The 25,013-nt window shown below is 36.1% G+C and overlaps 1 protein-coding gene across 2 annotated transcripts in view; it reads left to right on the forward strand.

Moving 5' to 3' along the window:
- The first annotated feature begins 553 nt into the window (after positions 1-553).
- Positions 554-25,013, forward strand: part of MYSM1 (Myb like, SWIRM and MPN domains 1) — a 41,063-nt gene continuing 16,603 nt past the window's right edge. Inside the window, exons 1-12 of one of the 2 annotated variants that reach the window (XM_082833285.1) lie at positions 554-631; positions 4,116-4,191; positions 6,007-6,077; positions 8,011-8,088; positions 8,182-8,205; positions 9,319-9,397; positions 12,160-12,258; positions 15,006-15,778; positions 19,517-19,647; positions 20,766-20,869; positions 22,115-22,192; positions 23,599-23,687. In XM_082833285.1, the coding sequence (XP_082689411.1) occupies positions 567-631; positions 4,116-4,191; positions 6,007-6,077; positions 8,011-8,088; positions 8,182-8,205; positions 9,319-9,397; positions 12,160-12,258; positions 15,006-15,778; positions 19,517-19,647; positions 20,766-20,869; positions 22,115-22,192; positions 23,599-23,687 (1,667 nt within the window). In that variant the 5' untranslated portion in view covers positions 554-566. The remainder of the gene's footprint in view (positions 632-4,115; positions 4,192-6,006; positions 6,078-8,010; positions 8,089-8,181; positions 8,206-9,318; positions 9,398-12,159; positions 12,259-15,005; positions 15,779-19,516; positions 19,648-20,765; positions 20,870-22,114; positions 22,193-23,598; positions 23,688-25,013) is intronic. The other variant, XM_082833286.1, reaches the window with a different exon arrangement.

The raw sequence follows: 25,013 nt of genomic DNA on the forward strand, positions 1-25,013 counted from the left end.
AAATATGCAATCGTAAGTTACATTCTTAAATGTTCTTTTGAATTTTAAAACAGATGTTGTTCAACACTTCAGTAAGTGCTGAATAATACTTCTCTTAAAAGAAAAAAAAGGAAAGGAAGGAAGAAGGAAAGAAAGAAAGAAAGGAAGGAAGGAAGAAGGAAAGAAAGAAAGAAAGAAAACCAGCAGGTAAGGATCACTGTTGCCACCTTCACAGTTCAAGTTGGTCTGATTTGATCTTTTCAGCACACTAGATATTTACTATTATCCCCGTTTTACAAATTAGAGAAGTGAGGCGTCAAAGAATTTATGCAACAGCACGGTCTCTTCAAAACCCAAGCCTGGGTTACTTGCCAAGGTCTTTACAGGTCAACAAAAGTCAAAAGGACCAAGCCACACGGTTGCGCAGCATCTTTTCCACTGAAAGCCCCGCTTCACTGAAAGCCCCTATGAGTATGGGAAGGGCTGGCCGAGGCTTCGACTCCGCCCCGTGACGCATAGGACCCCGCCTTCAGGCCCTCCACCTCTCGCGGGATCTCTCGAGAAGACGGCCGGGGTCAGGTTCCGTCATGGCGGCTGAAGAGGCGGATGTGGATATCGAAGGGGACGTGGTGCCAGCGGCGGCACAGTCTGGGTGAGGCGTAGAGACTGGGTCTTGCAGAGACGAGGAGGGGCGCAGATGTGAGGAGGGTATCCTAGAAAGGCCGCGGTTCCGGCAGGGGCCAGGGGAGCGGAACACCATCCGCTGGGCCAGGGTCTCCTAGCGGCGAGGGAGACGCCTCGCCCATCCCGCTTGCGGGCTCCTCCTGAGCCCAGGGTGCGGGTACCGGAGGCTAGTGACCGACGGCCCTTTAACCTTTTACCGGCATGCCGTGAGGGCGCCGGCCGCGCCTAGCACGTTGTCCACTCTTCAGCAATTAGATTCCTTCTTCCATTACTGCCAGCGCCCAACAATAACTAGAACAAGGGCGGCCCCTGGACAGTACCCGAGCTTAGGAGTCTTGTTCCATCGCTTGCAGGCCGTGTGACCTTGGGCGTGTCGTTTTCTCCCTACCGGCCACCGGTTGCCTTTTCCATGTAGGGATAGTTATGAAAAACTTCCCGAGAAGCAGCGTGACTTGAAGGAAAGGGGCTGGACTTTAGAGTTGGACAGCTCTGGGTTGACCCTGCCAGTTACTAGCAGTGTGACCTTGGGCCTCAGCTCGTGTGTTAGCTGACAATCATGTTATGTACCTCATACGGTTATTGTGAAGATAAAATGAAATAATTATGGGATGTGCTCTGGCATAAGGTAGGTGCTCTGTAAATGTTGTGTTCTGTACCATCCCACCAGGGAAAGTATTTTGAGTACCCAGTGAGGGGGTCATAATTTATTTACCAATTCCTGCAGAGCAGGCCAGTGTGATTTTAAACAGCATCCTCCAGCTTGAGACATCTAGCTGTTTGACTCCTCGCTTGCAGAGAGAGAAGTTGATACATGCCATTTTAAAAATGTGCTTTCAGAATCTCCTTTTAGTAATGGAAGAGGCCTAGACTGGTCAGGAATCAGAAGACCTCAATTCTAAACTCAGCCATCTATGTTGCTTGTAACTACGAACAACTTCATTAGAAGTCTCTAGGTTGAACCATGTAAAGCTGCCAATCTTAGACCATTTTTGACCTATAAAATAGCAATTTCACATGGTCCAACCTGATAATAGCGCCTCTGTAAATTGTGGAGAAGAGTACTAACCCTGCTCATGAGGCACCAAGATAGTGGGTTTAAAGTTCATTTAGTCATTCTCTCGCAAATCTTCAGGCGAAGCAGCCTGAGTCTGTACAAACGAATAGGAAGCCTTTAATAACAATCATTGTTCACATTTGTGTAGATCAAGTTAATCTTGATCAAGTGCTGTTACATGCATGATTTGATTTACTTTTCACAATAAGTCTGTGAAATAAATGGGAGGGATTCTTATCTGCAGTCCAGAGAGAAGTGAGCTGGCCTTGGAAACACTAAAGATCATCTGAGAGCATTGGCTTTACCCCTTTCCATGGGTTCTTCTTTATTTTTCTGATCGTGTTTTATTTCTCTTTTTCCTTTTTCTTTCCTTTCTCATTATTCTGCTGAGCCTTAAGTCTGCTGGTGGCACCTGTAATCATATTAGTCTCAGGCAACCAATAACAGATTACTGGTTCCTGATGGTCAGAGCCATTGCCTTACACAATTCCACAGAGCATCATTAACATTATATTCTGGTGAAAGTTGCTCCTTGGTGTTGGGGGCTCTGATCATATGGTATTTGGTGTGAGCGAACACTTAGTTGCCCCTCTGAATTGTGTAGTTACAGCTGACTATAACATCTGTGGAACCCTTGAGGATTAAGTGAAAACACTTTTAAGTCCTTGCTAAGTGCTGGTTACCAAAGTTAGAAGATGACGTTGAAATGTTTTGGTTTCCCTTCTTTGTCATCCTCCATTTCTTCTGCTTATTCTTTAAATCATAATGTTCCAAGGGATTTTTGTCGTAAGACTTCTCACTAACCACACAGTCCCATCTCTCAAGACTTAAATTTCTGTTAAGTTGGACCATATGAAATTTTCCCAACGTTCCACCATTTTTGACTTACAAAAACAACAGTTTCTTAAGTTCCACCCAATACATGCTGATGTTTCCCAAATCTCTTTCCTGAGCTTCACATCCATTTATCCAGTTCTCTGAATCTTTTTGCCCTTGGACTTTCCACAAGCACCTCAGCTTCACTTTATAGAAACTTTCCTTACCCAACCTGCCTCTCCAAGTTCCCCAGTTCAATGAGTGGCACCATCCACCTAGTCATGCAAGGCACAGACCTAGATTTTATCCCTTTTCCTTACCTCTCTCCTTCTATCAGAGTCTGTTGATTCTGAGTATCCTCTCAAATGTGATCACTTCCTCCTGTTCACAGTTTGTTCTTTAGGTCTGAATTACTGTCACCTCTCTCTAGTATCTATATAATCACTCCGTCTTAACCACTTCTTGTCTCTTTGACCCCCTTCTAGTCTTTTCTGAAGTTAGAGCAGTCTTTTCTTACATCCAGATCTTCTTATGTTATTCCCTTCAGTCCTCAATTAGCTTTATGATAAAATCTTTATTCCTTAACTGCTAGAGACCTGTGTGATCCATGCCCCACCTATCTTGTTCATTCAGTCATTCAGCGAATATTGATTATCTTTTATATGCCAAGCCCTGGGTATATAGCAGTCATCCAAACTAAGTACTTGCTCTCATGGAGCTAACATTCTTATTGGATGAGACAGACAATAAACCTTATATAGATGCCAGATGGAGAGAAACCTGTAGATAGGTTTTTGCAGTCTAAGAGGTACAAATTCTTTACACTAGACTGAGAAAAGTCAGTAACTAGGAAACTTTATAACCTCAAAACGTACAGAAGCAAATATTAAATTTAATTATATCACAGATTGGGCCTCCTCACACTTAACTATTCAGGCTTTTTCCATATGAAGTGAACAGGGTGACTTTAGAAACTTATAATTAGTGAAAAGAGTGAGAATTAAAGTTTAATCCCCCATGAACATAGAAAAGCCCCCAAGTAACCCAAGTTAATTTTTTTTTATGTGAGTTGTTACTAAAGCATCACATTTCCTATCTCTTCACTGTACTGTCCTCCTTTGAGTATTTTCTTTTGGTTCTTCTATCTGTTCTGGCTTTTTCTTCATTTTGAGGGTGGTACTGTTGATGGGTGGCTTCTATGCTTCAGATATAACTAAAAGAATTAATTGTAAAGTTGAATTCCTGTATACACATGCATATTCATCAAAAGAAATCTGAAGTGTTGGTTCATAGCCACAGAATATGTTGTAGTTGCTGTTTGGAGGTATTTTTTCCCTCATGAAGTTGTTTATTGGGAGAAGGAGAAGTCTGATACTTAGCAATTGAAATAGGGTGGCTTAAAACCACTATATATTTCACAGGCCAAAGGTAGAGCAGGCATCTGCAATGTTAAATCTGTTAAGGGGGGAAAGGAACTAAATATTTGCTTAACATCTGAAACCTTCCAGTCACTGTGCTCTGTAAATTATGTTCATTAACTGGTATAATCTCACTTTCATACCCATTTTCTTAATTATTACAGAAGTGATGAAAATACAGCATCTGTTTTACAAGACCACTATCTTGACTCATCGTGGAGAACTGAGAATGGTCTTATTGTAAGTATTTTATGGGAATATCATGTGCATTAAGCCATTACTCAGTACCCAGAGTACCTCTTTTTTTTTTTTTTTTAAACTTGGTGCTAGTTCTCAGCAGTCACAGAGGTAATATATTGAAACCTTTCTCCTTAAAAATAGAAGGAATTTATTCTTTCTTCTTTTGACTTTGAAAAAATGGCCTTTTAGGAATCAACTTAGGAGCCAGTTAGATTTAGGTATGAATCATTGCTCTACCACTTATCAGATTTGTGAACCTTAGTTTCTTCATCTAAAAAATCGGGATCATTGCATGCTTCGTTTCTTCATTTAACAGTTATTTATCAAGTACTTAACTATGTGCCAGACACTAGGCCAAGTTTGGGGGATACACCTGTAATCAAGACAGACATGGTCCTGCTCTCAAGGAGCTTATATTCTAAAGGGGAGTCAGGTGGTAAACAAGTAGACTAATTATAGATCGTGAAGGACATAAGCAAGACGCTGACTGAGAGTTACAAGGTGGGGAATCTACTTTAGATAAAGTTGGTGAGGGAAACTGAGGAGGTGACATTTAAGTTGAAAACAATAGATATGTGAAGAATTGATGAAAAATATTCTAGGCAGAAAGAAAAGCAGCACAAAGGCTCTGGTTGAAACCCAGTGTCTAGAATATAGTGGGAAAGGGGAGGGGATGACAGCTGTGACAAGGTTGGAAAGGCAAATGAGGGGAATCAAAGAGACTAGTTAGGAAACATTTGTAGGAATCTAAGCACGATTTGGTGGTGGCTTGGCCTGAGGTTGTGGTAGAAGTTGACAGATTTGAATTATGTTTTGGAGGTAGAACTGCTTGGTAAATTGGGTGTGGGGATTGAGGAAAAAGGAAAAAATCCAGGATGATTCCTGGGTTTCTAGCTGGAATAGCTTGGTGACTAGTAGTACTGTTTACAAAATTGGGAAGGCAGGGGGAGAAGCAGGTGAATGTATGTTATGGTGAGTTTTATTTTGAATATGTTAAGTTTAAGAAGCCTATTAGAGGGGCTTCCCTGGTGGCACAGTGGTTAAGAATCCGCCTACCAATGCAGGGGACACATGCTGCGGAGCAACTAAGCCCATGCACCAAAACTACTGAGCCTGCGCTCTAGAGCCCACGAGCCACAACTGCTGAGCCCACATGCCACAATCACTGAAGCCCATGCGCCTAGAGCCTGTGTTCTGCAACAAGAGAAGCCACTGCAGTGAGAAGCCCACACACTGCAATGAAGACCCAACACAGCCAAAAATAAAAAAATTAAATAAATTTATTTTTTTAAAAAAGAAGCCTATTAGAAATCCAAGTGGAAATTTTGAGTGAGCAGTTAGTTATAACAGTCTAAATAGAGCTTGGAGAAGAGACCTGGGCTGAAAATATTTAAGTTTTGAGAGTTAAAAAAGAGTATGATTATTTAAGGAGAGATTGTGGCTTAAGGGAAAAAAAGAATTGTGCTGAGTTTTGGGAATAGGTGAAGTATCTAGCAAAATGCCTAATACGTAAAAGTTCCTCATACAGGATAGCCATTATTACTTTATCATGGGTAGGAGCCTGAGCCTTGGAATCCAAGGCTCAAGTCTCTTCTCTCCTGCTTGAAATGTCGGTGAATGCCTTTATGGATGCATCTGTGAAGAAGTAATGCCTATCTCATAGCATTATTGTGGGAATCAAAGATATGTCTGTGTGCTCAGTAAATGGTAGCTTTATTATTTGTAATCATTGTATTGTGTATTTTTATTTAACAAAACAGAAGATAATTTCAAAAAGCAGTAAATAAAGAAATTTATTCTTTCTTTTTTTAATAGCCTTGGACTCTGGATAGCACCATCAGTGAAGAGAACAGAGCTGTCATTGAGAAAATGTTGTTGGAAGAAGAGTATCCTTTAATGATTATGAGGAAAGTAAAGATTTCAGGGTTAAAAATCCATAAATGCAAAACTTACAGAAGAGACCACTGTTACTAGATAGTATATAACTGCTAGTATATAATGTGTTACCTGCCTATTCTGTTTTACCACTAAGTCTGAGTTCTGACTCACTATTTTTGAGTTTCTTTTGTCAACCAACTCTTTATACTATCTTAATATTGAGTAGAAATCATAGAGTGTTTCATGTTTTAACTTTTTTTGGCCACGCCACGCAGCATGTGGGATCTTAGTTCTCTGACCAGGGATCGAACCTGTGCCCCCTGCAGCGGAAGCATGGAGTCCTAACCCCTGGACCGCCAGGGAATTCCCTGTAGAGTGTTTTAAATCAGCTAGAATCTTTAGTCGAAGTCCAAATCATTCAGTCTAAACCTCCATTTTCAGTTATATGAGACGTTAATTTGTCCAAGGACATAGAATTAAAATATGTAAAAGTTCTCACTTCTTACTCTACCGATTTACAGGTGTTAATGGGAGCAATCCAAGTAAAAAGCATAAAACTATAGAATGAAGATTTTTTCCACCAGAAGTTGTAGGTCCTTATTCACAGTTCAGCCACTGGCTTCTTGTCCTTATTTCTTTCATCTATTTGTGACGTTTGCAACTTAACTTTTTTAGGACTCCATTTTTTATATGTAAAATGAAAGGATTGAACAAAAAGATTTCTGATTAATAAAGGTTATTAATACTACTCTAATAGTAGTGAGTGGTTTATTTTCAACTCACCTGTGTTTCATGGATTTTTATCTCCTCTTTAAGCCAGAATATCTATTCTTTTTATTACCAGTTATTGCTACATTGTTTTCGGGGTGTCTTTGTATCTTTAATTATCATAGGTTAGCCCTTTCTAGGCTTTCTTACTCTCTAACTCTCCCCAAACATTACAGTTATAGCCCAGATCATTGCTTTTCAGTAGAAAAATAGTGCAAGTCACATATCATTTACAGTTTCTAGTAGCCACATAATTGTAATAACATTTTATTTAACCCAGTATATTTAAAATATTGTTTCAACATTTAATCACTATATATAAACATTATTGAGATGTTTTGCATTCTTTATTTTATACTCTTTGAAATCCAGTGTGTGTTTTATACTTACAGTACCTCTCAGTTTGTACTAACCACATTTCACGTACTCAGTAGCTACACATGTGACTATTGGCCAATACGTTGAACAGTGCCATTCTAGATTAATGAATATTTAAGTAGTCACTCGTTCATTTCCAGATTTGGAAACAAAATAATGAGAATAAAAGCTATGTGAGCTCTTGGAGGACAGGGTTAATGTTTTCTCTCTTTGTCCTCAGCACCTAGTACCTAGCATAGTGCCTCATGTACACAATACATGTACACAAAATACAATATTTGTTAAGTGAAGAATATCTCAGACTAATCTAAAGTATTGCAGTATAGGCTAGGTTTAAAAAGTCTGAGAGGGAGACTCTGGTAAATTTGACCCAAGTGTTTGTTATTTTTATTAGGATAGAGAGCAACCCTAAACTCTTCTCTGTTACTTTCAGAAATGTGAAAGCAAATACTCGTAAATTACGATTCATCTGTTACATTCTCCATGTGTTTTAGGAAAAAAGATTTAAATAAAACATTGAGGATATATCTTCTCTTAGCCACTAAATAAGGAAGAGAAACTAACTTTTATATAGCACACATTTTGTGCAGGTACTGTGTCATGTGTGACTTCACATGTAATATTTAATCCATATAACAACCCTGTGAGGTATAAACATTTTTGTCATAATTTTTGCAGACCTGGTTTAGCTAGAATTCAAGTGTGACTTTCACAAGTATGTGAGTGCCTGCTTTAAGTTGCATAAAAATTATAGGACTTTATTATTTTTTAAAAAGTTCCTTAATAATTACACTGGTATTATTTATCCAAAAAGTCACTTCCAGGAAAATTCTGGCTTGATCAAAAGGAAGATGATAAAAAATACATGAAGAGGTAAAATCAATTTATAATACTTTTAAAAGTCTGAATTGTATTTTTAAAAACTTCTTCACAAGCTTCCTTATTTTCTTTTTTCATGTGGTGCAGTCTGCAGAAACCAGCAAAAATCATGTATGTACTTATGTTTTATATTTTAAAATCTTTTTGATTAGTTAAAAGTTATGGAAAAATAAAGCAAAAAGTTATAGCTGGCCTGTAGAAAAGCCCTCTTGACCTTGGGTTATACAAAAATATAAAGTCAAAATTTCTTGTACAGATGTTGGAATGTCACAAGATAATTTTATTATTGTTATTTATTTGTCGGAATTTTTTTAGGGCCCTACAAAAAGGTGGTTTTCTAGGGATTTGTGGGGAACATTTTTATAAAGCTGCCCTTTAATATGTTAGGAATTGACTTGATTCCTGTTGCCCTGTCAGTTTTCAGTCGTTTCAAACAAAAATTTAAATTGAATTTGTGGCTTTCAAAAATTATCTAGAGAAATTAAGCATTAACTGTTTTATAAACATCCTTTCCCTACAATTGAAGAAAGTTTGATGTTATTTAGTGTTTCTAAACTTTCATGTTTATAATCCCTTAGAGGGTAGATTTCCAATTACCAACAGTTTGAGCCCTGAGCAGACTTTGGCTTTTGCATTTTGCTGAACAAACAACAGAAACCAAATAAAGTCAATGAAAAGATTAATGGTTTGCTTGAATTAAATTAGTGAGTTTTATCACTTTTTAATTTCTTAATGTCCTGCATTTCAAAAGCAATAAATGTAATGTCATAGTATTTTTACCTGTTTTCTGGCTTGATAGTTACATAGATTTACATAGAAGAATAAGAGAGATGATATTTCTGGAGCCAATTTAAACTCTGACATGCCAGTTGACAAGCCAATTTAAACTCTGGATTTGGAAATATATTAACATCTGCTGCTTTGTGTCCAGTCTGAGGAAGCCTATTTGTTATCACATTGACTTCCTTTGATGTCTTTTAGTATTATCTTCACTCAGACCCAAGGATTATGTTTTTGGGAGCTCCTATCATCCTGAGCTAGAGAAGTATACAAGACAGGGCAAATGTGTTCCCCCAGGTGGAGACTGCAGCCTTCTTCTTCTCTTTTTAATTCTTAGACTCAAAGTATTAAATTTAGCCCATGGCTATGTATAACCTTTGACTGCATAAATATGGAATGTTCCATTTCAGAAATTTTTTTTGCAACTCCTCTTTTTCCCCTCAGGGTACACTCTCCTACAAAACCAGCCAGTTACTCAGTAAAGTGGACGATAGAAGAAAAAGAGCTGTTTGAACAAGGGCTGGTAAATAGAGCAATTTTTAATTTATAGTAAAGTAATTCTAGAAGCAAATATTGATAGAATTATAAGGTTAAATTAATTTATAGAGACTGGAAATTTCTTTCTCATTACAGTGATCATAGTTTTTCTGTAGTTAGAGTGATGTTTGTAGTATAATGTAAGTGAATTCCTTTTAACTCATACCTAAGTAAATAAAATATTAAAATAGATTTGGATCATTGATTTTTACCCCTTTTTTGTATTAATAAAATCCAAGAAATTGTACTGTATCTGCATACATGACACCAACTACCTGGATTAAAAGGCAAAATTATTTGGTTACCTGATCTTTTCTCTAGGGAAAAAACATGTATATTTGGAACCGTCTGGGTGATCAGCTGAGTTTTTTTTTTAATTCAGATATTTGGCATTGTGCACACACTCTAAATATTTTAGTGGATGTAATTAAAGACCAGAAACATTATTTTTGCATGAATGTTTCACTGAGATCTATTTAAACGTCCACAAGTTGCATAATGGAAAAAAATATGTGCTAAGTTTCTGATTATGAGAAAACTCCGTAATATAATGAAGCTTAACAAAACATGCAGGAATTTTTTTTAACTGTCAATAGTAGATTATATCTTTTTCTTACATGTTACCCAGTATTGTACTAATTAATTTTGAAATTATATATATTTATATATTACATATATAGAATATTTATGTAATATGTAGGATTCATGAATGCAAATTGAAACATCATTGTTAATATTTCTGCAGATGACAGGAAATAAAATGTGTTTGTATTTTTATAGTTAACATCACCATGACATCTATGTTCTGTGATGTTTTATATAAATACATAAACTATTTTGAGGGTTTTATCTCCTGAGATTTTTCTCCTGTACTGTTGATGTTTTTTATATTGGTATTTTAGTCTGTTGCATGATTATCATTTATATAATCTAATTAACTAGTCATTTATTTAAGATTGCTGACAACTTTGGTGTTTTGTTCATTACCAAAGATCAGAACACACACACACACCCATACACACACACGGGTTGTGAATTTTTAGGTTATTGTTGACTTTGGTGGTAGTTATAAAGGCTGTATCTGCATGGTTCAAAATTCAAATGGTACGTAAAGTTGTAGGGTGTTAAGTCTCCCTCTGACTCCTGTCTCAACCTTTAGTTCTCTTTGCCTCAGGTAACCATTGTCATCTGTTCTTGTATATCCTTCCAGAGATACTTTGTCCCTGTAAAAGCAAGTGTCTATTTATTTAGGTACATATGTAGATATCTATATCTTTATCTACCTATCTATCTATATACATAGATATTTTAAACCTAGAATATTTTCCCACAAAAATACATGGAACCATTGGTTGTATTCCCAGCTTTTTAACCTGTTAGTATCATTTGTTTATAGACTGAATTCTGTCAGGCTTGAGAGAAGGAAATTATGTGGTACTGAATGATGAAAGATTTTTCCTTCTCTGTCTTGTCCCTTTGCTCTCTTTTTAAATTGGTAAATGTTTTCTTTGCTCCTCTGGTTAGTGTCCCCTCTCCAATTTTCATAGTGTCCAAGCCCCTGCAATCCTAACTAGTCAAACTTTATCCAAATCCTTCCTGTTTCCAAAAGTGATCCATGCTACCAAGTTACCTATTTGCCTTCATCACACAATACAGATAACTAAATCTTCAGTAAGTTGATCTCAGTTAGGTATTAGTTAAGAACAATCTTAAATAATTAATTTATACTTAGTAATCATTTTCTCAGAAGTACTTTCAGTTTTAAGAAATTGTCCATATGTCAGATTTTCTAATGAATACCAGAAATAAGTGTATAAATTAAGGTTTATCATTTAGGTCAGAACTTTGAAGATGATTTATTGCCATAAGTCATGACTGTCTGACCTGTAAATCTGGCCCTGGAATCAGCTTCTCTGAATTGTTGTGGGGTTTTTTTTTTTTTTCTTTAAATAGTTTTAAGAATTCTAAGAAAGGATTGTTGAGCTACTTTAAGAAGTAGAGAATATCTTGTGTTGGAGATAATGTAAAGGAGATTTATGTATCAAATGATAGGCTTGATACCTAAAAATCCTGTCTCGCTTTAAAATTATAATGCGTTCCTGTCCGTACTGCAGAACACACCAGAGCTCCCTCAAGTTCTCAGTTTTTCCCTGCACAGCTTCAGTATAAGTAGGTATACAGCCTTTGACAGTGGAGGGGTGTAGGGAGATGTTGGTTGCAGGTCGCTTCATTTGTGATTCACTCTCGTAAGTCAGTTTACTGTGATATCTGTATAGTGTAAAAGTATCTGCTATGGAACATGTAATAGTTACTGTAACAGATGGAATCTGGGTAAAAAAAAATATATTTTGAAATTAGTGTCAGAACATATTCAGTTGATTCTACAATTGGAAAATATAACCTGCCTCCCTTTTAGGCACTTTTTTTTAAGTTATCTTAAATTTGGAACATCATAATGTACACTACTAATACATAATGTTAGGAATACATAGAAGTGATGGGTCTTCATTTAGGTAGCTATAAAAAGAAAACAAATTTCTAAATCATTTTGGTCTGTTTTCAGATGTCAAGATTTGAAAAGAAGAATGTGGGCTTTGATTTTAGGAGTCTTAACTGTATTGTACGTGAGGCTTCATTGTGTGCTTTAGAAAATAAATAAAGATAGGGTTTTTTTTTTTAATACGGCAGTAGTTTGGAATATTAAGTAAGCTAATCAAAAGCTATTTCTTTTCCATTTTGATAACATAGGCTAAATTTGGCCGAAGGTGGACCAAAATTGCAAAGCTAGTTGGAAGTCGCAGTGTTTTACAAGTGAAGAGTTATGCCAGACAGTACTTTAAAAATAAGGTAAGCAGAATATAAATACCCTAGTGATAATATTTTAAATAAATAAAATTAATAAGCAGAAATACTTCTTTAATTCAAGCATTAAAGTCTTAATGTTCAAAGTTTTTATAGTGAAAGTAGTTATACCCATAAAGTACCCTATAAATGTTTGTCTTCAAAAATCTCAAAGCATGTATTCAATGTATTGAGTATTGCTATTAAATAGGCATTATTATTTTACTCCACTTAATTTCATGCAGTTAAATAGGACAAAATATTAATTGCTCAAAAACATCCTATAAAGCAAATAATATTCCAAAGAGAAAACCTTAGAAGTCATTGTTTCCTGGAAATTTAAATTTCTTTTCAAATATTTGCATTAAACTTTTAAGAATGATTAGAACTTAGGGGCCAAAAATGCTAACATGATTTTAAAATCTTTTTAATAGCAATGAAACTTGTACAATTATTATGAAGAATTGTCTGAAAACTTTAATAAATTGCAGTGTTCAGAAATGTACAGTTATGGTCTAGTTCCTTAGTCTTTCAAGTAATTTGTGCTATATTCAACCATGTAGTTTTGATACTTAGAATTTTTCTAATATGTTCTGCTTGAGTTCTCGAAACATAATTATATAGAATTTGAAAGTATCTTAAGTGAAATTTGGTGTTTTAATGTAAATAGGGTTGGCCCTTAAGTGAAATTTGGTGTTTTCTTTTAATGTAAATAGATAAGGTTGACTCTGTTTACATTTTTTTTTTTTTTTTTTTTTGCGGTATGCGGGCCTCTCACTGCTGTGGCCTCTTCTGTTGCGGAGCACAGGCTCCGGACGCGCAGGCTCAGCGGCCATGGCTCACAGGCCCAGCCACTCCGCGGCATGTGGGATCCTCCCAGACCGGGGCACGAACCCGTGTCCCCTGCATCTGCAGGCAGACTCTCAACCACTGCGCCACCAGGGAAGCCCTACATTTTCTTTTAATGTAAATAGGATTTGAACTGAGCAGGTCCACTTCTATGTGGATTTTTTTCAATAGTAAATACTATAGCACTGCACAGTCTGCTGGTGCGGAATTGCAGATGTGGAAGAACTGGAGATGGTGAGGAACCACGTATACGGAGGGCCAACTATAAGTTATATGCAGATTTTCAACTGTGTGGACGGTTGGCACCCCTAACCCCCTTGTTGTTCAAGGGTCAGCTGTAATGGGGTTTACCCTGTATACAAGATTTATCTAACTTAGTGTCATTTGGGCATAGGAAGTAAGTAATGGAATGGATTCATTGTAAATCAGTCATCTACTACCTCTTTTAATCAGCAAAAGTATTTTCAAGACAGCCTGCTAAGGTTAAGGTATTATGGAACAGAATAAGCCTAATTTAGTTATTCTTTTTTTTTTTTTTAAATAAATTTATTTATTTATTTTTGGCTGTGTTGGGTCTTCGTTTCTGTGCGAGGGCTTTCTCCAGTTGCGGCGAGCGGGGGCCACTCTTCATCGCAGTGCGCAGGCCTCTCACTGTCGCGGCCTCTTGTTGCGGAGCACAGGCTCCAGACATGCATGCTCAGTAGTTGTGGCTCACGGGCCTAGTTGCTCCGCGGCATGTGGGATCCTCCCAGACCAGGGCTCGAACCCGTGTCCCCTGCATTGGCAGGCAGATTCTCAACCACTGCCACCAGGGAAGCCCCTAATTTAGTTATTCTTACTCCTGTGCTCCTCAGACTAGAATGTGCGGGGCATCTTGTAGTGTCAGTTTTACTCAAAGGCTTGAGGTGAAAGGGTACATTTTAATATTAAAAGAAACAATATATAATGAAATATAATGCAAAATTTTATCTAAATTCTTAAGCTAAAAACTGGAGACTTCAAATAAATAGCAAGGTTGTTAAAGGCTATTTCAGACTAAATGTCCAAATCTCCTTTTCCCTCCTGCTACCTTTTCCTTCTCCTCTACATAGTAAGCCAGTTAACCTCAAATATGACATCCTGGGAGTCTGTTGTGATAAAGGATCTAGAAATAATCTCTCTTTGGAAGCTGTCATCCCTTGGGTATATCAGTCGTACAAGATTTTTCAAAAACTCTATATGTAACAAAGGTTTTATTTCAAATCATATGTACTCATTGACATTTATTTTCTTTTCCTTATTGCATTACAAGATATTTATGTTTACAATAGCAGATATGATAGATAATTTCATGCCTTAAATTATAAGTTCTATAATATTGGAGCTACATTAAATGAACCTGCAAAAACCAGTTTGTTTCTATTGTCTTTGTATTTAAATAAAAGATGATTTTAATTTACTAAGTGAAGATATGTGAGATAGACTCCTTTAACTAAAGGATTTTTTAGCATTATAAAAAATGATCAGCTGAGGTATCAGACATTCTGAGAAATAAACCTTTACAAATATCTTAGAGAATACCTTGTATGATGGTTGTTTGGTTCATTCTTTATGGCTGATCTGAACCAGATTCCTGTTTTAAACTTAATATTGAAAATTAAATATTGAATAGTAGGTCATGATTATTTGATTAATAAAAATCACCAGACCATGAATGAGTCAAATATATTTATGGAAATTTGAAATGATGATCTTTCACATTTAAAATGCAGTTGTAAACCCTTCAAAGAAAAGAATAGTAAAGGTATAATATACCATTGACGTGTACTCAGTTTAATAATTTTGTATCTATCCTATTTTTTTGTGCCAGTGATTACATTTTAAAATGCTAATATTATGGAGGTTTTATCTTGATTTTTAATAAGGTAAAATCAGATGGTCCAGAGAAGGAAACAGCAAATCAGAAAAACAGCAGTGGTTTTCAGATGAAAAATGAAGCTGAAGGCACAAAGGCATGGACACCATCAGGTTTAAGGGGTCGTGCTGATCCCAACTGGAATGCTGTAAAAATTGAAAAGTTATCTGATGATGAAGAAGTAGACATCACAGATGAGGCAGATGAGTTGACTTCTCAAGCTCCCCAAAAGAATCTTAGCAGTGATCTCTTATTAGATATCTCTAAAAATAAAAGTCATGAAACCAGTAAAGGAGAATTCATTGCTTCTGACAGCCAGGAAGATCCCATTTCTAAATCTTCCAAGGAGTATCTTCAGAATATAAAGCAAGGTGAGATGGAAACACTTTCAAGCTCAGGAAATACATTTTGGACTGAAAATCACAACACCAGTGACCAAAAATCAGTTGAATTATATGATCAGAAATGGAATAAACTGATGAAAAACTGTAATAAGCATGATGGAAATGGAATAATAGATGATGCCAGGCAGTTACCTTCTCCAGAGCCTTGTGAAGTTCAGAAAGACTTGAGTGATAATGAATTGCTTTTTCATACTTCCTGCCAAATGGAGGAGGAGAGCCATGAGGAAGAAGAGCTTAAGCCACCAGAACAAGAAATAGAAATTGATAGAAATATCATCCAAGAGGAAGAAAAACAAGCAACTCCTGAGTTTTTTGAGGGACGCCAAGCTAAAACACCAGAACGCTATTTGAAAATTCGGAATTATATTTTGGACCAGTGGTAAGGAAAAATTGTATTTTTGGTGCTGGTTTAAAACTTATGATACTCTAGAGTATTTACTTAGGCCTATGCAGAATTTAGTATTTTATATTCCTAGTGTTCCAGAGAGCTTTAACATATTATATATTTCAATAGGCAAAACTTAAAATTTCTCATAATGAAATCTTTCGAAAGTTTTGGTAAATATTGTCATCTATAGCTATCTTAACCCATCTGTCTGTTCTTTAAGAGTCTGTGGTCCTAGAAGAAAAGGGATAGATGATTGCCTTAAGAAGCGGTTTCTTAGGACAATGTTAGGAAGATATAGAAAACACTAACTGCATGGGAATAGGGGGAGAATGTCTTAGTTTATGATGTACTTTGAGGTACAAAGAGAGGAAACCTTGGTGACAGGATAGTATCATTAAATGTGGCTAGATTTCAGAAACCATTCTAAATAGCTACCTTAAATGCTTTCAACTTTGAACTTGTGACATAATGGGTTAATAATTCCTTCATCAGGATATAGGAATTTTTTGATATATTAAGTTTACACTCTAAATTTTCAGTGCCTTTTATTTGAATTATTTACTCAGGGATGGGGAACAAACCAAAAACTTCCCACCTTATTAGCTTAAGTGCTCTGAAAGTGATTTGCATTTTTCATAATAGTTTAATTAAGACATCATCAAACATGCATAATTTTTATTGCTTTAGGAGCTACAGAATTGTGTAGAGCCATCTTTACAGAGGGCTTCTGCTGTAACCTAGGAAGATTACCAAAGGAAAACAACCAGGCTTACTAAATTAGTAACTTTGATTTTACCCACACAATATTGAGTATTTTGAAATCTAAAGATAGCCCTATTCTAAAAGAAAGAATTTTTTCTTGTTCTTGACTCTCGATTATCTTGCAAATGGTTGAGGTTAGGAAAATTCTAGGTAAGAGTGGTATCAAAGTAAAGAAGACCTATGAGGAACCACTCCTGACATTTGTATAGTGTTTTATAGTTTACAGAAAGCTTTTCTCTGTCATCTGATTCCTCACAACAATCTTGTAAAATAGGCAGGTGGTATTTTCTCTATTTGATAGAATGATCTTGAGGTCAGGAGAGGTTTAGGGAGCCGCCTTGAATTATACAGACCAGCTGCTGACAAAAGAAGGACTTCAGTGCAAGTCTCAACTCTGTAAATCACTCTTTCCATTATTCCACATTGCCTAATTCACACTATTAAAAAAGACAAATTAAATTAAATCTCTGTTGGTATCTAATTTTTTTTTTTGGAAATAAGAGCATGAATGGCCAAAATAAAAGTGCTTCAAAATAATGACTAACTCAAAAGTGTCTATAAATTATCAGTGACTACTTAATGTTACTGTAATCAAATTTCATTTGTTACTTTGAATTTTGGATTTATGAGGCAGAATAATTTATATGGATAGCATAAATTATATGGCAGTAGTTTCCTAACGTCATTTGCCTTAGTTCATGAAACCAGTTAAATATTGCTGTTTCAGTATGATGATTTAGCCAAACATTGTGAAAGCAAAAAGAAATGTTTTGAACAGGAACTCAAACCTGTTCTCTTCAGAAATAGAAGAGAGTGTTTAGAGACTAGAGGCAGTATTAAAAAAAATAGAAGAGTTAAAGTTTTAAAGATAAAAAAAGTCCTGCTAGATTTGTTTGTTGCTAAAAGATCCTTTGCAGTTAACTCCCTGTTTAGGGGAATATTTTATTAGAATAGTAATCAGTATCATTATTGAATACTTACCAAATGCAATGCATTGTATTTAAGTCATCTCTAGTCCTCTTGACAGCCTTGTCCTCATTTTACAGATGAGCAAAATGAGGTTCAGAGAGGAAAAGGAACTTGTTCCAGGTCACATTAGGTGAAGGTGATTCCAGAGACTGCAGTCTTGACCCATTATTTTCACACTTTCAACTCTGGGCCTTGACTGACTTTTCATGCTGCCTTGCATGTTTTCCCCCCCGCCAGATCTTGGTGAATCTTGCTTCCTCTTCTCTTTCAGTTCTGCTCAAGGGAAATTAGAGGCTTTCTCTGACCACCCTGTGTCTATAGTAACTCACATATCTCCTCCCTCTCATTCTCTAACCCTGCATTTTATGTATCTTATAGAACTTATTACCACTGAAAATATTATATTTTTATTTGTGTGTTGTCTCCTCTCTCCCCAACCCCCCATGATAATGTAGGCTCCATGTTCATTGTTCATTGTTACGTCCCTAGTGCTTAGAACAATGCTTGGAATACAGAGGCAGATTGAAAGAGTGAATCATCCTTATATCATAAACAGATATTTGTAGAGGCCTTACTATTTGTTCAGTGCTGTACTAGTAATAAGCTCTTTGTTTAAAGCCTTTCAATTTGGATAATCTTTAATTAGACCAATACAGTTTATGGATTCGTATAGTTTTTTGATAGCTGGGTATACCATGCCCATTCCAGCTTTCTTGCCTTCATTTGCACAGTTTGTTTACTTTTCTTTCAAGATACACTGAAATCTCACCTTTCTAATGGAACTTCCGATACCCTCCCACATCACAGATTACTTTTTACCCTCCCTGAAATTCTATAGAATTTATGATTTTCAATTTGGTTTCTGCTTAGGCCTTCCCTAAACACCCTATCTAAAATAGTCTGTACATATTTCTATCCCCTTATCCTTCTTACTGTGTCTTCCTAGCACATACTGCTACCTGACAACATAGTATATATTATTCATTAATTTATTGACTATTAGAATGTAAGGTCTGTAAGTTCAGGAACTTCAGATTCATCTCTGTATCCTTAGTGCCTAGAACAGTGCCTGGTGTATAGGACACAAAATAAATATTTGTAGAATAAAGATTGATTAAGAAATACCGATGTTATATGATATATCTGAATACTTGGTTTATAAAGTCTGTGTTTGAATCTTGTCAGTTTCTTAAGTTAGTGCTTTAATCCCTCTCACCTACTTGTTTCCTTTCCTCTAAAATAAGAATGATAAAATCTGCTTTGTAGAGTTGTATATAACCCTTAGTACAGCATCTGTTATAAGCACTCAGTAATTGTTACTGTTATTAAGTTCTCTGTTACTTAAACTTTATGTTGTACCATTTAACATGGTACATTAAGTATATTTAGTAAATACGTGTTTTGTTATGGAAACCTCTTATTTCTTTCATAGTCTTTGTGCGTTTCTTGATTCCTTTAGAATGCCCTGTAGTATCTGTTTCTGTTTTCCACTGAGAGCACTTAATATTTACTAGCATAATGATTAAAAACTAATATAAAACTTTTAAGCATTTACAAGGTAGCTTGTAATTAAAAGATGTTGTCCAGCAAAGTAAAAGAACCTAAGCAATTTATTAAAAATTAGAGTGTCTAATACTAAATATTTTCAATATATTATGAATATACCCTTTTTATTCAAAGATTCAGGCTTGCATTTGGATCTGTAGATAAATAACGCTCTAACTTCAGAGTCCTGGGATAACTGAAATCTATTGAATTTAATATTGGGGAAGAAATGATACTTGTAAAACTCACACTATACCTGTAAGTTACTGTATCATTGAAAGATTTTATTTCAGAAAAGAAAGTACACTTGGGTATTATGTATTAACGTTGTCTGTACACATTACATATTGAGAGGGGGTACATTTTTAAAATATTTCAAATATTAAAAGTTTCCCCCAGAAATCTTCTTTTATGTTTTTATTTATCCAAAATAATTGTACTTCCATCTCTTAGGGAGATATGCAAACCGAAATACTTAAATAAGACCTCAGTACGTCCTGGCCTGAAGAACTGTGGGGATGTTAATTGTATTGGACGGATTCATACATACCTCGAGTTGATAGGAGCAATCAATTTTGGATGTGGTAAAAATAAAAACCCAACAACATCTTTTACTCGACATTTTTTATCCTTATAGCACCCATTAATTTCTTTGATAGTTAGAATTCAAGTTAGACTTATTATAGATATAGAATACAGAAAGATGCTATAACGTTATAGAATAAATGTATTATTGAGATTTTGTTTTGAAACAGATTTCTGTTGATAAACTATATTTCCTTTTAACCTACATTGAAAATTGGTGGTATGATTTTAAAGGAAGAATATTCAGTCTAACTGGTAGAAATGATTTAAGGATGCAGTTCTTTGTCAAGTAAAAGTAATTTTATGAAAAGTCCAATCAAAGCCCATTTGATTTGGAAATACTGTGTTAATGCTAGAAATACTGTCTAGCAGTGTTTAAATAAAGAAAATAATTTATGAACCTCTACACTTAAATGTAATAAAAGTGCCAAAATATTTTTCGTGGTAGAAAGTTTCTTTCACCCTAGTTTTTCTCAAATTTAAGCATATTTTTAAATGTATTCCTCCCTTTTATTGAATTAACATGACAATTTTGAAGAAAGATAATAACTATAGTTGCAAAGTGATAAGTTAATTAGAAGCTTGTAACCCATAGTTTGAGAGGAGTATATTCTGTATTCTGTGTCTATGGAAAGACAACCAGAAAACTTCCTGTCAGAGATTATTTCATTTCATGTAGAGAGAGAATTTATAGTCTGCCCTGGGATCTGTCCTCCATTTCAGCATCCTTGTTTGCCCAAAGCACGGTGTTAGGACTGGCTTTACAGGAAAACTAAGGTGTCATACCTTCCTTAGCCACTAAAAGAAAAATGAAATCATGTTTACTGTATTAGACTTGCAAAGTTAACAAAGTGGGCTTAGCACTCATTTAATCAGAAATTAAACAAATGACCCATTTCCTAAATGTTTCATTTTATTGCGATTGCCTTATAATAACAGCATACTTTTATGTGAGAACTACCAAGTAGCACATCAAATGTGTATTGTGGAAATAAGCTCATATTTTTTTAAAAAACTTAGATATTGGCTTATAATTAATAGTATAGATGTGCCTTCCTATTTAACAAATGAGTTCCACAAAATAATAGATTGTTTTGTTTTTCTTGGATTCCAATAGAACAGGCTGTATATAACAGGCCACAACCAGTTGATAAAGTACGAATCAGAGACAGAAAAGACACAGTAGAAGCGTACCAACTTGCCCAGCGTCTGCAATCTATGGTAAGCAGTCCCTTCTCAACTAAATGATCTTTCCTAATTGCTCCTTACCCTGTTAAGAAAGATGTGCCTACTTCTCTTCCCCTGTTTAACAAATGGCAATCTAGTAGAAGAACATGTTTTCGCTTTTATTTCACCCAAGCCATTCACTTTTTTGGTTTCCATTCAGTTTCATGTTGATTTATGAGGCAAAAAACAAACCCCCAAAATTTAAAAATTCACACACAAACTTCACACAGAAGCATGATGTTTCGCTAAAGTGGTCTTAGACTGCTTTGTTTTGATTTCTGTATCTAATATAGCTTTTTTTTTAAATATATCTTTTAAAACTGTACAGTTTAGCTCTTTTTTCTCTTTCATTTGTTTTTTGTTTGCTGAAAATTCTTACCGTAAGATTTAGCTTTGTAGAAGTGCCATTCAAAATATTTTAGCCTTTATTTTTTAATTCTTGACGTTAGTGAGTTTTATAGTATCTTAAAATGCATGCATCTTATTTTGAAAATAAGTGATCAACAAGTCTCCTAAAAGGCAGAGTCATATTGTGGTCTTGTTGACTTTACTGATAAAATAGGTTAAATTGGTAATAGGTAAGAGAAATGGAAAAAGTATAGATGATAGAGTAGGTATTTTTCTCAGTGTTTAGGCTGTAAACCATTTCTACCTAGTTTATTTTTTTAAGAAAGGGTGTTTTCTTACTGGAGGTGGTGCTAGTCATACACTGGCTTCTGGCAGCCAGTCCATTTTAAAGGCTTCAGTACTGATGTTTGCAAAACTGGATATTACTAATCCAGTCAACCAACTTTATAATTTTTTACTATTTGTATTAACTAGGCAATCTTTTCCTAAGCCTGAGATATAATTATTTTGCTTCTAGTTTTCAATATTATACCTCTGGCTGTGTGTTCTTGCAAGTTTTCTACCACAAAGTCATTTTCATGGTGATTCTTTTTGGTCCTAAAAAATATTCTTGTCCTAGAGTTGTAACTCCCAAATGGTGAAAGGAAATGAAAACTAAAGAGAAATTGAAATAAAATTTAGAAAATCATCACTGATTTATTTCTGAGCAGAGTGCTAACTATTCAATGTAAATTAATAAAATACAGTCAGGCATTGCTGATCAGGTATTACAGTATTTTAATGGAGAAATTGAATTTTAGAAAATTATCATTTTGGTTTTGTGTATTAATGTGCTGTGATTTGTCCAAGCTAATTTTGTGACCTTTTGCTTTATTTTTAATTTCATCACAGCGCACAAGGAGACGTAGGGTCCGAGACCCGTGGGGAAATTGGTGTGATGCAAAAGACTTAGAAGGACAAACGTTTGAGGTAACTTTGATCCCTTCAGGTGACTCAAAAGTGAAAGTTGTTTTGTCAGTATACATTTGTATATCTTAATGTCACATATATTACCCTTGTTTTGTGTGTGTGTGTGTATATATATGTCTCTTTCCCATGTTAATTTGTTTGTCTAGAAGTCATCAGTAAACAACAAAGAAGGCACTGATGGTACAGTTAACTAGGAGTTTGACTAATTTTCAGAACTTTGATTATCGGTCTCTATATTCTGGTCTCTAGCTCCAGAATATCTGCCAAGGTGCCAGGGAGTTGTGCCCTGTTCATTTCAGTAAAGTCATTGAATGATGTTCTGATATACCAGTTAAAATATCATCCCATGCATTAGATGTAAATTGAATTACAAACGTTAAAGTATTATTTCTACTAACAAAAATTATGCTCCTAAAAAGAAACATAGGCAGTGAGTATATGTGTGTATGTGTGCGCGTTTGTTCTGTGCATATATAATTTGTTTGTGAACAACCAGTGCAGTCAAATGGAAATAATATGTGAATGTGTACTTACTGGCTTTGTTACCTTGGGTAACTGTACCGAATCTCAGGGCTTTATTTATGAAGTGTGGATAATAACATCTCCCTCAAAGATTGTTGTGAGAATTAAGTGAAATAAAATGTATGAAGGTCCTAATACTCGGTACTCAGTAAGCCTTTGCATACACTAGGTACTCAGTAAATGTTAGTTCTCTTCCTTCTCTTCCCCATTCCCTGCACCCAGCCTCACATCTGAGCATTATTCTAGGCAAAACAATTAGTAACACATGGTTCCTGCCTACCAGGAACTTATATTTCTAGTAGGAAAGGTAAAACCTATGGTAAATTCCATGAGATTGGTCCCAAGAAATATAAGGTCCTCCCAAAGGGTGTGATCAGGGAAGTTTTCACAGAAGATGTGATTTTTCATCTGTGACTTGAAGGATGAGCAGGAGAATCTCAAAATGTGGAAATGTGGATGAGGCAACCCCAAGCTGAAGGAGAGGCATAAGCAAAGGTACAGACATAGGAAAATACCAGATATATTCTGGAAAAGGTACATAGTTCATAAGGGCTGGAATATAAGATTGGTAATAGAAATGAAATGAAAGAGAATTATTTTATTTTATATTTATAAAGGACTTACTGTGTCAGACATTATTGTCAATATTTTGGAAACATTAACTCATTTAATCTTCACAATAACATCATGACATTGTTATTATTACTATTATGGTTCTCATTTTAAAGGTGAGGAAAACTGAAACACAGAAAGCTTCAGTAACTTGGCCAGGGTGCTGCCGAATCTGTGCTCTTTAGCTTTATGCTGTTTTGTCTCTTTATTAACTTTCCCTCTCAGTGGTTGGTGGACTCTTTGATCAAATGGTATTTTTTTTTTTTTTTTAGCATCTCTCTGCTGAGGAGTTGGCAAGAAGAAGAGAAGAGGAAAAATGCAAACCTGGTAAATCTTCAAAAGTGCCAAGGCCAACAAAAAGGTATAGTGTGACATTATATAAGTGTGATTTTTTGTTTTTTTTAAACTTACCACAAATGATTAGAAAATGTATGGAAGGGATATCTGATATTGCAACATTACATTGTCCACATTAAGTTTAAAAATACTGCTGGGGCTTCCCTGGTGGCGCAGTGGTTGAGAGTCCGCCTGCCGATGCAAGGAACGCAGGTTCGTGCCCTGGTCCGGGAAGATCCCACATGCCGCAGAGTGGCTGGGCCTGTGAGCCATGGCCGCTGAGCCTGCACGTCCGGAGCCTGTGCTCCGCAAAGGGAGAGGCCACAACAGTGAGAGGCCCGCGTACCGCCAAAAAAAAAAAAAAAAAAGATACTGCTGAAGGGGCTTCCCTGGTGGTGCAGTGGTTGAGAATCCGGAATCTGCCTGCCAGTGCAAGGGACATGGGTTCGATCCCTGGTCCGGGAAGATCCCGCATGCCACGGAGCAGCTAAACCTGTGTGCCACAACTACTGAGCCTGCACTCTAGAACCCACGAGCCACAACTGCTGAGCCTGCGTGCCACAACTACTGAAGCCCGCGCACCTAGAGCCCGTGCTCTGCAACAAGAGAAGCCACCACAATGAGAAGCCTGTGCACCGCAACGAAGAGTAGCCCCTGCTCGCTGCAACCAGAGAAAAGCCTGCGCATAGCAGCGAAGACCCAACACAGCCAGAAACAATAAATAAATAAAATAAAATAATAAAATAAATAAATTTAAAAAAAAAACTACTGAAATTTTTAATTTCACTGATTATTAATTTGGGAGACCTTGAGCAAAAGTGTTAATTTGTTCATGTTCAGTGAATATAGGATCCAACGTATGTTGTAAGGGGGCGTTGTTTGTGACAGGTGGTCATTTAACTTCTAGACATTATGAACAGGTAACCTCATGAAATGACTAATTGTCTCTTTGATTGATGCTGAATGTTAGGTTTTTTCTTTAATAATTTAAAATATTTAACTTGTAACATTAAGGGTCACCAAATAAGTTAAATGCCTTGATTTTGTAGACCCTCACTTCCTGCAGATGATGCATGAAATACACTGTAGTTTTTTGGGGGGTTTTTTGTTTGTTTGGTTGGTTGGTTTTTTTTGTGGTACCCGGGCCTCGCACTGCTGCGGCCTCTCCGTTGTGGAGCACAGGCTCCGGACACGCAGGCTCAGCGGCCATGGCTCATGGGCCCAGCCGCTCCGCGGCATGTGGGATCTTCCCGGACCGGGGCATGAACCCGTGTGCCCTGCATTGGCAGGCGGACTCTCAACTACTGCGCCACCAGGGAAGCCCTAGACTATAGTTTTGTCAGCGTCCCTT

The sequence above is a fragment of the Leucopleurus acutus genome (genome assembly GCF_964270905.1).
Source record: "Leucopleurus acutus genome assembly, chromosome: 2".
Lineage (NCBI taxonomy): Eukaryota > Metazoa > Chordata > Mammalia > Artiodactyla > Delphinidae > Leucopleurus > Leucopleurus acutus.